The 14,387-nt window shown below is 56.6% G+C and overlaps 1 protein-coding gene across 1 annotated transcript; it reads left to right on the forward strand.

Annotated features, from left to right (window-relative positions):
- The first annotated feature begins 440 nt into the window (after window positions 1-440).
- P4HB (prolyl 4-hydroxylase subunit beta) lies at window positions 441-10,588 on the forward strand. Its single transcript, XM_057714473.1, has 11 exons — window positions 441-652; window positions 1,714-1,920; window positions 3,567-3,700; window positions 3,835-3,972; window positions 7,637-7,741; window positions 7,937-8,062; window positions 8,244-8,444; window positions 8,571-8,691; window positions 8,778-8,959; window positions 9,058-9,144; window positions 9,665-10,588. Exons 1-11 carry the CDS (start codon window positions 502-504, stop codon window positions 9,743-9,745), a joined length of 1,533 nt encoding a protein of 510 aa, XP_057570456.1. The 5' UTR covers window positions 441-501; the 3' UTR covers window positions 9,746-10,588.
- Window positions 10,589-14,387: the final 3,799 nt, after the last annotated feature.

A 14,387-nucleotide genomic window follows, 5' to 3' on the forward strand; every position in this document is an offset into this window, starting at 1 on the left:
ACACGAAGGGTTTCGGAGGCGCAAGCGCGGCTCCGCCCCCCGGCTGGGGACTCCGCCCCACTGCCACGTTCGACTAAGCCCGCGGGGTGCGCGCATGTCTCGGCCAATCGGGAGCCGCAGAGCCCGGGCCCCCGAAGGTAGCAGCCATTCCAGACCCGCGGAAGGTGTAGGCTTTAGCCACCAGTCACAAGTCGAGGGAGAGAAAGTTATCCCAAAGGAGCCAATGAGAGGCCAGGAAAGAGCGCGAGCGCGAGCTCCTCTGCCAATCCCGGGCGAGAGCGAGGGAGGTGCCCGTAGCGATTCCGAGTCCGGGGCCGTGGCCTGTGTGGGAGCCCAATGCGAGCGCGGCGGGGGCGGGCCCCTGAGCCCGCCGGCCAATCGGAGGCGGGCGAGGGCGGGCACGCGCGCAGCCGCCGGAGTTATAAGGGCGGGGCGGGCAGCGCGCGCTCTCGTGGCCTGCTGTCCCGGCGGCGCCAACCGAAGCGCCGTGCCCGTGCCGACATGCTACGCTGCACTCTGTTCTGCCTGGCCCTGGCCGCGCTAGTCCGCGCGGGCACCGGCGCCCCCGACGAGGAGGACCACGTCTTGGTGCTCAATAAGAGCAACTTCGAGGAGGCGCTGGCGGCCCACAAGTACCTGCTGGTGGAGTTCTGTGAGTGCCGCCCGCTCGTCCGTGTCTGTCCGGGCCGGGCCTCGCCGTCACCGCGGGGTGGGGAGGGAGCGGGGATAAAGGAGGGGCCGGGGACGGAGGGATCTGGAGGGTGGGGGCGTGCAGGGGCCTGGGCGCCCCGCCCCACTCTCCCTCTGCGGCCCGGCCAGAGATGGGTTGGGGTCCAAAGGGCTGTCAGCGTTCCGACCACCCCCGGACGCGCTGACTTCTAGCCGCTGGAAAGGTGCATCCTTAAGCGGAAGCAGCTCACAGTCCTGCTGTCAGCGTCCCTGCTCTGCCCGCGTCCTGGGGTCATCCCTCCTGATCAGCTGGACCCTGAGGGTGACCGAGGGCGGACAGCTTGGATGTGCTTTTGTGTCTGGCATCCGCATGCCCAGATCTCTCTGTTAGCCTAAGAAAAACGGATCGACTGTGCCACAAATAGGACCACGCAGGGTCCAGACCCCTAATTGCTCACCTGGACCAGTTCCCAGAGAGCACTAACCCTGCACAATCCCACTTCCACCAGGGACAGCGGTCTTCTGATTAACAGTGTTGCTCACCAGAATCCAAAACCTTTGTTGTGTTTATAAGTGTTTGAGTCCTGACTATCTCAGGGGGAAATCTTAGGCCCAACACAGCTGCTAACCTGAGTTGAGAGAGTCTAAAGAACTCTTGTTAGATGTGAGGCTCAGGGCTGGTGTGCACAGATGTGTGTCTTGTACTCATGACCAGTCTCACTGAGTATATAGCTGTCGCAGCTTTAGCTTCTCAGTGTCTCTGGCTCCTAAAGGAAAATTCGGGGGACCCGACTGCCCTAATCACCTGGTAGTAGGAACTTACTAATCGTTGAAGACATACCAGAGTGGGGGCTGGTGGTTTGTCATTCATGCCCCCTATCCGATACTGCCCAAGGGCACCAAACTGTCAGCTCAGCCTGTGCCTTCAGAGGGATTGTCTTGGTGCAAAGATGAGGATTTTATGGAGGGAAGTACCAAAGGAGAAGGGAAGGGAGGCAGTGGAGTGGGTCAGTGCTGCCTTCTAGGTCTTGCTTTCTCTCCCAGATGCCCCGTGGTGTGGCCATTGCAAGGCTCTGGCCCCGGAGTATGCCAAAGCAGCTGGGAAGCTGAAGGCAGAAGGTTCCGAGATCAGACTGGCCAAGGTGGATGCCACCGAAGAGTCTGAGCTGGCCCAGCAGTATGGCGTCCGTGGCTACCCTACCATCAAGTTCTTCAAGAATGGAGACACAGCTTCCCCCAAAGAATACACAGGTGTGACCTCGGCACTGTCCTTTCATTGCCTGCAGAGGGGCATTTGCCTGCAGGCTTGGAAGATAACAGAGGCGTGGAAGAGAACCCATTCTCAGACTGGGTTCTGGGGCTGGTTCAGCCTCTGAGGGTCGTGTAAGGAATGTTCTTTCATTCCTGAACCTCTCAGGTGGAGAGGGTCATCCCAGGGGGGTGGCGAGCAGGCTGAGGCTTGTTCTAAGTTTGACCAGTGAGGGGCGGGAGGCTGAGCAAATGGAACAACACGTCAGCCTTTGCTGGCTCTGTGGTGTGTCTGCCACCAAGGTGGGCGCAGGGGCCTTTCACAGAGGAGGAGCAAGGGGAGATCCGTGGCTACCAGGCTGGGGCTTGTGGCGGTCATGGCAGAGCTTGAATCCAACCCTAACTTCGTCTGTGGCACAGGCCTTCCGTCACTGCTCAGCCACCTCCCCTGTGTAACCTGGTCGGTACCAGTGACAAAAGGAGAATCTTTGTTTATCAAACCGGTTCTGTGGCTTATCCGCCAGAATCCTGTAGAGCAGCCCATCTTGCTAATTCTGACATCAGCAGCTCTGGTCCTCTCAGCAGGCAGCTGTTTTATCGCTCCAACTTTTACTTGTGTTCACTTTTGGGATGGAAGTGCCTTAGGCAGAGTTACCGTCATCCTGTTACTGACACTGAGGTTTTGTAGATGAGACAACGCTTCCTGATTCCACCTGTAACAGACAGCACAGCTTTCACTAACTCTTGGCAGAATCTTTTTTTTTTTAAGCTTTTAAAATATTTTATTTATTGATTTATTTACTTTGGCTGCACTGGGTCTTTGTTGCCGCATGGGCTTCTCAGTTGCGGCACGTGGGCTTCTCAGTTGTGGGACACGGGCTTCTCAGTTGCAGCATGCATGCGGGATCGAGTTCCCCAACCAGGGATCACACCTGGGCCCCCTACATTGGGAGCGCAGAGTCTTACCCACTGGACCACCAGGGAAGTCCCTAAGGCAGAATCCTTTAAAACGTGAGATCTGGCAACCCTTTCCAGGTTGGACTAGGTAGTTGAACCCCGTGAGGGGGAAAAGGGTAACTGTCCTCAGAAGGAGCAGTTTTCTTGCTTATCGTTTTATCTGCTTGGGTGGCAGGCATGGGCTGATCTCTTCCTCCTGCCAGTCCAGGAGGTGTGTAGGGCAAGGACACCTGACCGCCTGGGTGCACAAGGCGGCAGAGCCCAGCATCTTTCGCGGGGGGAAGCTGGCCTTGAGGCTGAGTTGCTAACCATCCCTTTCTTCCAATTCTACCACACATCTAATTAAGATGAAGCCTAGGGTGAGACCACTGGGGGCAACGTGCACACATGCTTCATGAATTAAATGTCAGGGAAAATTTACAAGATGCAAAGGTGTTAGAGCAAAAAAAATGATTTGTAATCTATTACCCAGAGGTAACCACTGCCTTTCTTTCCTTTAAACACAACTGCCATCTCCCACATAAACAGAAAAGACTTTTTAGCCCTGGAATTTGGACAGGTATGTAGACAGGATGCCTTTTCTGTGGCAAGAGGATGTTTTGCTCTGGTTTTGGCAGAGAGCTCAGATAAGGATGGGTGGGGAGGGCGGGCGCCCCTGATTTCAAGCGGACCCTGCATGTGTTTGGGTGCAGCCGGCAGAGAAGCCGATGATATTGTGAACTGGCTGAAGAAGCGCACAGGCCCTGCCGCCAGCACGCTGTCTGATGGGGCTGCCGCAGAGGCCTTGGTGGAGTCCAGCGAGGTGGCAGTCATCGGCTTCTTCAAGGTAGAGGCTTTGGAACTTCATCCCGGGTATTCCTCCCTCCTGCCATGGCCTGGGCACGGCAGTGTGTCGCGCTGTTGACCAGGGCAGGGGTTCCCGGGCTTGGGGCGGTGGCCACCTGTGGTTCTTCTCTCTAGGATGTGGAGTCGGACCCCGCCAAGCAGTTCTTGCTGGCAGCAGAGGCCATTGATGACATCCCCTTCGGGATTACATCTGACAGTGACATGTTCACCAAATACCAGCTGGACAAGGACGGGGTTGTCCTCTTTAAGAAGGTGAGCGGCCCTCGGGCAGCCCCCCGAGGTGGGTGGTTGAGGTGCTGTGCCGCAGGGCTGGTGTTGCCTTCTAGGACCTTGCCCGGGCGGCGCTGGCAGCTGGACTGTGGCCCGCCTGTTATCAGGGCCCATTTTGCAACCTCAGGTTGTAGGAGCCTCTTAGACAGTGGCCTTCAGCCCTTCAGCTGTGGGCCCTTTGTTCCAGCTTCTGTGGTGGCCCCGTGCAGTGTTTTATGGAAGCCGGGTGGCTTTGGAGTGTTAGCTTTTTAAAGGAAAACTGTGGTGAGGTATATAACAGAGGGTGGCATTTTAACCTCTTTTATGTATAGGGTTTAGTGGCATTAATTACAGTTGTGATGTTGTACAGCTGTCACTCCTGTTTGTTTCCACTCTGGACTGTTAGTGGCACATGTTCCCACCCTGTTGGCAGAGCCTGGCCCCAGGGTTCCCTCAGGCTCCCCCAGCCCCACATCTGTTATTCCTTGTTGTGAAGGGGCCGTGTGTCTTTTAACCGCTCTGCACTCTTGCTACGACACAGCTGGAATTGGTGTGTGCATGGCATTACCCTACTGGGAGATGGGGGTCTCTCTTTTATCTTAGCCACTTAGACGGTGGGCCTGGGGCCTGCTGAGCACCCATGCTCTTGGGACACAGCTATCCCTGGATTGGGCGCCAAGCGGAGAAAGGGAAGGCTGTGAGGGGAGGAGTTGGGACTGGAGGCATGTCTTCAGGAGGTGGGGCTGGGCCTTTGACTCCTGTCCTGTTACGTCCCCAGGGTTAGAAAGTAGCTGTAGCGTTACAGCAAAGTTGTAAACTGAGTGGTCAGAAAGGACACAGTGTTTGGGGGGCCCAGTCCCACCACTGTGTGTGCACTCCCAGGTGTGGGGCACTGCTGAACCTCCAGCACCTGGCGGTGGGGGTCATGGGGGATGGGGCAGGCCTCCCAGTTGCATAGGGTTCTGGGGCAGCTTGCTTTCAGCTCTTTCTGAAGCGCCTTTCTCGAAAAAACTCAAGGCATTATATATGCTCTCTCTACTCAGTAGACATGCTCATGTTGTCCCCTAAAGGGAAGAGAATTGTTAAATTAGTCAGTTGTCTTCCCAAAGGTGCCCAGGAAACTGTAATTAACAGCTGATGAGGAAAAAACCCTGCCGAGTTGGATGGAGCTGAGTGAACGAAGGTCCTGGGTGTGCCCTGCAGTTCTGGCTGAGGGATTTAGAGACTCAGGCCTGTGGAGCTTGCAAATCGCCTTTCATTAGCTTGGTCCACACAGTTCTTTTCCTTTACCCTTGAGAGCTGGAGTGGCATTTGTCACACTGGGTTGATGGCTTTGGTGATCACATGTCCTTGACGATTAGAACAATTGTTCCTTGTTCTGCAAAGACTGTAGTCACCGTAGCTCATCTGTTCTGGGCCTCACGTCTCTGGTGTCCACACAGGCCGGGCACAGCCGACCCCCTCAGGTCTGGTGCCAGTGGGGAGCCTCCCCTCTTCCACTCAGTGGCTTCCGGTGCTTGTGCTGCAACAGCGTGGGTGCCTCGGGCAGTTACGAGCAGGAGCCTGGCGGAGCCCACGGGCTTTGCGCTGAGGGCGTCAGTAGGGGTCGCAGCCACAGCTGGACAGACAGCTCCCCTGACGAGAGGAAGGAGGTGCAGCTTCCTGCCCAGCCTGTTGTCCCCATTCTCCGCCGTTACTTGTTCCCCTTCTTTCAGCCTGTCTGCCTAGTTCCTCAGCGTTAGCTGGGTCCTCCACGTGGGCAGCCTTGAGAGTGGGATGGGGCTCCCAGGAACGGCCAGCTGCCGCTTGTGAGGCAGGATGGCAAGGGTGGGGCCCCAGTGGAACTTGAGCCTAAGAGTTCCCGCTTGGGTCCCAGGTCAGCTTGGGTCCCAGGTCAGCTTGGGTCCCAGCATTGGCACTTGGAGCACTGGTTTGAGAGCTGATCACCCTGTGCCTTTGTTTGGTGTTTACTTTTTCTTTTTCATCTTTGAAGCCGGGGGCTTAAGTGTGGGCGTGAGGCCTTTTTGTGACATTCTCATTGCAGCCTGGTGGGGTGGCCTCTGCCCAAGGCCCCAGGCCTCCTGCGATTGTCCCCAGATAAACGAGGGCTGGCTGGCTGCTCTTTACCAAAGCAGACACTGAACATAGTGTAACGTGGCAACATTACCTCGAAGACTGTGTCCCAGCAGAGGCATGGTGGTTTTGGAGGAGTGCAGATGGCAGCCTATTTGCCTCTGATGGGGGCTCCACTTTATGCTTGATGGAGCCTGGCCGTGGCCAGCCTCTTGCCTCCATTTCCTTCCTGTTTCTCTGCACCTTCCCTTCGAGGGTATGAGGAAGGCAGAGCAGGCTTCAGCACCCCGGGCTTGGCCCTCCGTGTCGTCCTGCTTAGCAGTGCGTGTTCTGGTCAAGCCATGTGTCAGGCTCTATGTAAGTGGGGTGGGAGGGGGATGTGGCCACTTGCTTTTTCGGAAGTTACTTTAGGAAGATGCAGAGGGAAGTGACCAGGAAGGGAAGGTGAGTGGTTTCTCTCTCTGCAAGTCCCATTTGAATTCACAGCGGTGATGGGAGGCTCGCTGACCTGCTGGACAGGCCAAGACACAGCTCAGCCTTCCTCATGAGGAGCTGTGTCTGCCTTCCTTGTCTGCATCCAGGGCTGCCCCTCTCGGCTCTGTGGCCGCGGCCCTCGCCCTTCGTGGCCTCAGGACTTGGAAACTCTGAACAGGTTACTAGAGTTTCTGTGGATCACACCTATCCATTTTTATTGTGTTAGAAGTTAGAACTGAGAAATTAACAAAACAAAACAAAACTTGCTTGTTCTAAAGTAACAATAACAAATGTTATGTACTATCAAAAATGACATTTTGGGGTATTCCCTCGCGGTCCAGTGGTTAGGAATCCGTGCTTTCACTGCTGAGGGCCCGGATTCAGTCCCTGGTTGGGGAACTGAGATCCCACAAGCTGCACACTGCAGTCAAAAAGAAAGACATTTTTGTGAAAATTAATTTTTCCCGGACAATAACATTTCAGTGGTAAGAATGGTATTTTAGATTTCTGCTGGTCTCTAATGTCTGCCCAAACAGGAGACAGCTGGGTTCTCCCGTTAGCCTTCAGTCTCATGCAATGTCACACGCCGTACTGCACGCTCTGGGGGGGTAGCGGGAGGGGGGCCCAGGCATGACAAGACACCTGCCATCTGAGCATGATTGTGAAAATCACTCTGACCTTGCAGCCACGCTGGAAGGGCGTTAGGCCCACAGGGGTGAGGCCCAAACTTGGAGAGCTGCAGTTTTAGGGACTTGGCAATGAGGAAGAGCCCCGGCACCCAGGACGTGGGGCTCTCGTGGCTTGTCGGGATCGGGCCGGGGCCGGGTCTGGGCCAGGCCAGCTGCTGTCATCCTGGCACGTGGGAGGCTGCCTGCTGGTGTTCGTGGGGAGCCTGCCTGCGTTCCTGGTGCCCTCACTGTTGCCTGGTGCCCAGAGGGTGTGTCCCTGCAGCCATCACCTGGTTTAGCTTTGGATGGAGGCATGTGGGTCCTGCCCCCCACTGCTCTCAAAACCCAGACAGGAAAATGCTACAGACTGCGGTCCTGGCCAAGCCCAGCCAGCCGGGGCCGTAGCGGGCTTTGCAGAGAGCCTCGGCACCCATGCCTCTCTCTGTCCACAGTTTGATGAAGGCCGGAACAACTTTGAGGGGGAGGTAACCAAGGAGAAGCTTCTGGACTTCATCAAGCACAACCAGCTGCCCCTGGTCATCGAGTTCACTGAGCAGGTGTGGCTCTGCGGCTGGTCCTGCACCTGGTGGGGGGAGGTGTGGGAGGGTCATGATGCTTGGTCCTGGGGACCCCCACTCATGGAGCCCCCACTGTTGTCCAGGTGTATGGTGGCATTGGGGCCGTTAAGAGAATAGCCTGTGTTAATAGTTTGGTTTGTGACTCAGACCAAGTAACCTGTGTTTCTAACGCAGACAGCCCCAAAGATCTTCGGAGGGGAAATCAAGACGCACATCCTGCTGTTCCTGCCAAAGAGCGTGTCTGACTACGAGGGCAAGCTGAGCAACTTCAAAAAAGCTGCTGAGAGCTTCAAGGGCAAGGTGAGAGCTCCCCGCGCCCTGCGGGCAGCTCAGCCCCAGGTCGAGGTCTGGTGCAGAGGTTCCTTCTGCCTCAGGACAGCCTGTTTCAGTCTTAGGTTCCCAGCTGTAGGGAGCGGGCCGCAAGGGCGGCAGAGGGCGCCCTCGTGCTGCAGTGCCGTCAACGTGCCTTTTCTCCCCCAAGATCCTGTTTATCTTCATCGACAGCGACCACACCGACAACCAGCGCATCCTGGAGTTCTTCGGCCTGAAGAAGGAGGAGTGCCCAGCTGTGCGCCTCATCACGCTGGAGGAGGAGATGACCAAGTACAAGCCAGAGTCAGACGAGCTGACGGCGGAGAAGATCACCGAGTTCTGCCACCGCTTCCTGGAGGGCAAGATCAAGGTACAGGCCGCGTCCGGGGGTGGGTTAGGGGTGCTGCTGAGGATCCGGGGCGCGCACGGAGCCGCTGGCAGCGGAGGGGTCCCTGGGTAGCTGCGTGTGCCTGACCCTGCTGTACCCGTCCTCCAGCCCCACCTGATGAGCCAGGAGCTGCCTGATGACTGGGACAAGCAGCCTGTCAAAGTGCTGGTCGGGAAGAACTTCGAAGAGGTCGCTTTTGATGAGAAAAAGAACGTCTTTGTGGAGTTCTGTAAGTGAGGCCCTCCGGCTCCCCAGGGCCCAGCGGGGCAGGGCGTACTTCTTGGCCCAGCAAGATTCGGAATGGCTTTCTTTCAGACGCCCCGTGGTGTGGTCACTGCAAGCAGCTGGCCCCCATCTGGGATAAGCTGGGAGAGACGTACAAGGACCACGAGAACATCGTCATTGCCAAGATGGACTCCACGGCCAACGAGGTGGAGGCAGTGAAAGTGCACAGCTTCCCCACGCTCAAGTTCTTCCCCGCCAGCGCCGACCGGACGGTGCGCACGCCATCGAGGGCTGAGTGGGAAGGGTGTGCGGGGGCAGTGGGGGACTGTCAGGCGGGACCGCTTCCCATGTCTCACCCCCTTCCCCACAGGTCATCGACTACAACGGGGAGCGGACGCTGGACGGTTTTAAGAAGTTCCTGGAGAGCGGCGGCCAGGACGGGGCTGGGGGTGATGACGTAAGTGGCCCATGGGACGTGCTTCCTCAGTGCTGCCACGTAGCGCTGCGCAGGGAGTTGGAAGGGTCTTTAGGTGCCAGTGTTTGCTCAGGAATCTTCTCAGGTGCATCCGGCACGTTCCCCATCTGCGGAGGTGCTCTGCTGGGTGTGAGCTCAGACCTGTCCGTGTCAGCCAGGGTCAGCTGGGGGGTAGTGGAGGGGACGTCAGAAGTGCACCCAGGCCAAGAGGGTGTGGCAGGGTGGGGGAGGCGGAGGGAATGGTCAGTTCAGGCCGCAGGGCCCGGCGGAAGCACAGGGATGTGGGACGAGGGGGCAGACCTGCTGAGGGGCTGCTCTGGCTGCTCTCCCGCGCCTCGCTGTCCTCAGGAAGCCCACCCCATGCATCTGCTCGTAGAGACCAAAGCTGCCTGCTCCTGGCTGGCCAGCTGGCCCCTGGCATGCTTGGCATGGGTGTGGGGGCCTCGGTGTGCCGGCTTGGCCTGGACCTCTCATTTCCCTTCCTTTTTGTCCTGTGTCCCAGGACCTAGAAGATCTTGAAGAAGCAGAGGAGCCTGATCTGGAGGAAGACGATGACCAGAAAGCTGTGAAAGATGAACTGTGATGCAGAAAGCCAGGCCTGGGCTCCCAGACCCGGCCCCGCAGTGGCTGCACCCCCAGCAGCACAGCCTCGGGATGCCCGCAGACCCTCCCGGAGAGGGAGCGTCGATTGGAAATGCAGGGAACTTTTCTGAAGCCACACTTCACTCTAACACACGTGTAAATCTAAACCCGTCTTCCTTTGCTTTTCAACTTTTGGAAAGGGGTTTATTTCCAGGCCAGCCCAGCCCATCTTGGTGGGCTTTTTGTCTTTTTTTTTTTTTTTTTTTTTTAATTGTGGTGTACTTTTTTGTACATGGTTTTGTCCAGAGTGCTCGCTAAAATGTTTTGGAATCTCACGCTGGCAATGTCTCATTCCTGTTAGGTTTATACTATCACTTTATAAAAAATTCCATCTGTGGGATTTTTAGACATTTTTGGACGTCAGGGTGTCTGTTCCACCTTGGCCAGGCCTCCCTGGGACTCCTGTCCCCTGTGTGGGGCGGGACCGGGCCGAGCTGGACAGGTCCCTCACCTCATGTGATGTCATCGTGGTGGAGCGCGGCTCCCACGTTGTTTGGTTACGTGGAGACTTCAGGTCTCTGTCACACGGGCGTCCCCCATGTCTGGAGGGTGCGGCTGGGCCCAGGACAGGACCGGCAGCTCCCTCCTTCCCCGAGCCAGGGTCCTCATTGCTCTGTGACATCCAGGGTGGCCTGAGGCCTGCACCAGGCAGAACTAGGACCCTCCGTCTCCAGGCTTGGAGACGCCAAGGATGCCTGAGCCGAATCACATGTTGACAGTTCTTCAGGCATTTCTACCACAATGTTGGAATTGGACATATTGGCCAAATAAAGTTGAAATTTTCTTCCTGTTGTCGCCGCTGACTTACAACCTGCAGGCACAGGGAGTGGGGCTGGAATTCTGACTTTCTAGGGAGAGGAGGTGGGCTTGGTGGGGGCTGCTCTTGTTGAGACATCTCTTTATTGGAACATGTCAGAGATGCGGAAGCATGCCCCAATTCTGTGGGCACAGTGTGCAGAACTGTGTGTGGCCAGGGGTGAGGGTGCCTCCTGGCCCTGCTCCTGTGCCATCCGGCTGGCTACCTGTGATGGGGATTGGCAGCTTTACCTGCCATGGGCATCCAGTGGTCGCAGCATGGATTCTGCCCATGTGCCATGTCAGGACGTGACAGCCAGGGACGCGTGGGACTGTTGTGCGAGAGTGGCCCCTCCCCACCACTGCCTGGAACTGCTGCAGCTTCTGATGAGAAATCCGGTGTTCGGACTTCAAGAATGCTGTGCTCATCGCCAAACCTTCATGTAAAAAAGAATCCGGTGTTAAGATAGCAAACCTCTTAGTTTTAAAAATGTAATTTGACTTCTAGAAACTCTGCTTACTCACAGTTTACATTAGGAAGAGTAGTTGGTTGATTTTTTTTCCCCCGCAGACTCAAAGCTGCCAGCCTGACTGCAGTGTTGGGCTGATGGCACCTGAGCCTGGATTGGTGACACCTCTTGGGCCTTGGGGCCCCAGAGAGCTCTGAGTGGGAGATCCACAGGGGGCTGGCTGGGCTCAGGTGGGCATCTATCCCTGGCCAGGGCTGCCTGTCTATTTCTCTGCATCCATCTGTAGCCACAGGTACAACTGCAGGGCCGTTGATGATGTTAGAGGGAACAGGTGGAGACCCAGTCCACCTTGGGAGGTCAAGGACAAAGTACACGTGGCTAGGTCTCCGAGAAGCCCAGCCTGTCACTCCACATTCTCCACCAGTCCCTCCAACTTGCTGCCTGGAGTAGGACGTGTACGTGCGTTACCTGATTCCCGGCCCCCAGCCCTGATGCTGCTGGGAGCTTGGAGGTGGCAGGGGCACGTCAGGCAGGTGGGTGTGTCATTTGCCCCACTGACCACAGCTACTTTCCAGTCAGAGGCCCGTGTGTCTGCTCTTGCCCTCACAAACCCCAGGGCTGCTCCTGCCTCTCACCTGGGCATGCAGTGTACAGCCGGTACCCAGCGAGAACCTGGTGTTAGCACCCTTGGCAGCACCAACCAAGCCCCGGCTTGTCCACAAGCTCTGGCATCCGGGCACCGCTCCCCAGCTCAGCCCATGGCCGGGCTTCCTCCCCTGGCTCATAGGTGGCCTATGCTGGGGCTGCTCCGGGGTCTGTGTTGTGTCTCTGTCCTGCTGACACAATGAGATGTGTACACATGAAAGTGTGAGCTCGGGCACTTGGAGATTCTGTGGGAAGAGATCGCTGGGGAGACGTTAGCTAGCTCTGCCCCCCAAAACGTGAGAGGGTTCCACAGGGGTACATGAGTGGTTTCCAGAGGAGGGAGCCCAGGGTGGGCTGAAAGCAGGGCTGTCAGGAATCGCAGCTGTGAGAGGTGGGCTATGCCCAGTGAGAGGCGCCGGTGACCCTGTAGACCAGCAGTGCGGAGCCCAGCCCTCCACATAGAAAGCTTGGGACCGGGCGTCGCTGCTGCTGCCCGGAGCAGGGCTGTCACGTGCTCCTGGGAGGGCAGTGAGTCACCGATCCCTTTCCCCTTTTGCCCAGGCAGCTGATGAGTACATTCCTGGGCCTGGGTTTACTGGGAGGTGGCGGTTGGCGTCCCACCCAGTCGGGCTGGTGGATTAGCAAGGTAACTTCGCAGGCTCTGGGGTAGGCAGTCAAGGCTTAACAGCCTGGGGTGTCCCAGTCTCTCTCTTCCTCTCTCCAGGTGGTAGGAAGCTATTGGCCTGGAACATAAAGAGCAGCTGCTGGGCCTATTTACCGGGACCCTCAAGGTCTGGTTTCTGCCCCTGCCAGGAGGCAGCTGAATAGGCCCTGCACAGACTCCCCTCCAGGCCCCTGGCTTGTTTTCTGCTGGATGCAGAGCTTTGCTGGTTGAGTTTCCTCGGACTTTTCAAAGTAAGCGTTTTGCATTCAATGTTTCAGTTTACTTTAGTTCTTCATAAGGCAGAACCTTAAAGTCGTGCAAACCAGGTCACTTGACAGGTTCACATGGGCCAGAGCTCAGGGACAAAGCTGTGTAAATACAAGTTTGGTGCTGGTGTGGTTGTGTGAATAGCAGGTTAGACTGCTCACGGCTGGCTTCTGCTGAAAGGCTTCCGAGTGAATTGCTTCGGGCTGTGTCCATGGCTTTGAGGACGTGCTTCGTGTACTCACCAAAATGCTTTTCAGTTGTCTGTCCCTTCTTTGATCCAAATATCCAAACAGAAACCCCAAAGCCCAGATCCTGAGCTCTCTCAACTCGCCTCTAGTAGGATGGAGCGGGAGGGTCCTTCTTGGGGTCCCCAATGGGCCCACCCTGATGGTGTGCCCCTCCCGGCCCGAGGCCTGTCACTGCAGGAAAAACCATGCTGTTGGTGGCATCTCCATTCAGAGTTCTTTCATTTGATCCTCTGAGTGGGACGGGCAAACAGAACTTTCCACAACATCAGAAAAAGAGATCTTCACATCAAAGGAAAGTTCTATCTCTGTGTACAGCATGGAACTTTGTCTCTGGGCTTCATGTAAACCAGCCAGAAGAAACTGTACCCGGCTTCTCCCAAGTGACCAAGAGTCAGGACTGCCCAGCACCACACTCTGAACCTGAAATGCAGGAGCACTGGGAACCACCCCTCCCTCGGGGCCTCTGCAGGGCCTGGGCCGGGTGGAGCACCTCACGGAATGCCATTGACAGCAAGGCAGGCAGAGACACCCTTGTCAGGGTAGGGAGCCCGCCATGGGCAGTGTCCTATCCTCTGCAGCATTTAGCCCAAGGCTTTGCACCGATGCATTTGTTCATTTGACTTTTTTGGATGGAGGTCACCCTTGTGATGCAAGGACTTCTCGTGCCCCTGCCTCACCCCCCCAACAGAGCGCTGGCTAACCTTGTTCTGTCAGTATCCAGGCCTTCAGTGACTGCCTGGAGGATCTCTCCATCCTTAGGGGCTGAGCCGCATCCCGCAATATTCATACGTTGAAGTGTTAACCCCCAGTCCCCAGCGTGTGACCTTATTTGGAAATGGAGTCGTTGCAGATGTAACTGGTTAAGATGAGGTCATACTGGAGTAGGGTTGGCCCTAATCCAATGGCTGGTGTCCTTATTAAAAAGGGAAATGTGGGGCTTCCTAGGTGGCGCAGTGGTTGAGAATCCGCCTGCCAATGCAGGGGACACGGGTTCGATCCCTGCTCCAGGAAGATCCCACATGCCGCGGAGCAACTAAGCCCGTGAGCCATGTAAAAAAAAAAAAACAGAGAGAAGAAAAAAAAAAAAAAAAGGGAAATGTGGACAAAGACACCTACTCAGGGACAGCACCATGTGAACATGAAGGCAGAGATGGGTGATGTGTCTACAGGCGAGTGAACATCAAGGACTTGCCACCAGAAGCCGGGAGATGGCCCTGGAGCAGATTCTCCTTGGGAAGGAACTGGCTCTCCCAGCACCTTGCTTGATCTTGATCTCCAGAACTGTCGTTTGAGACTCCCAGTCTGGTACTTTGTTACGCAGCCCGGGAAGAGCAATACAGCCAGCTTCAGGTGCTGCAGGGACTGTGTGGACCCCACAGGCCCAGCTTTGCTCCCGGGGCACATCCCCCGTGCACATCCATCGGCTCTTCTCTCGCACTGAAGCCTAAGCCCCACCTTGGACCTTGGCTGCTGCACTGAAGCCAGCCAGTGCAG

The sequence above is a fragment of the Hippopotamus amphibius genome, chromosome 17, assembly GCF_030028045.1.
Source record: "Hippopotamus amphibius kiboko isolate mHipAmp2 chromosome 17, mHipAmp2.hap2, whole genome shotgun sequence".
In the NCBI taxonomy this organism is placed as follows: Eukaryota; Metazoa; Chordata; class Mammalia; order Artiodactyla; family Hippopotamidae; genus Hippopotamus; species Hippopotamus amphibius.

Excerpts from the sequence above, each read along its gene's own strand:
- P4HB (XM_057714473.1), top strand. The coding sequence starts at position 502 with ATGCTACGCTGCACTCTGTTCTGCCTGGCCCTGGCCGCGCTAGTCCGC. Across the intron at positions 7,742-7,936 it reads TCATCGAGTTCACTGAGCAG|ACAGCCCCAAAGATCTTCGG; the intron begins GTGTGGCTCTGC and ends TTTCTAACGCAG. Across the intron at positions 8,063-8,243 it reads CTGAGAGCTTCAAGGGCAAG|ATCCTGTTTATCTTCATCGA; the intron begins GTGAGAGCTCCC and ends TTCTCCCCCAAG.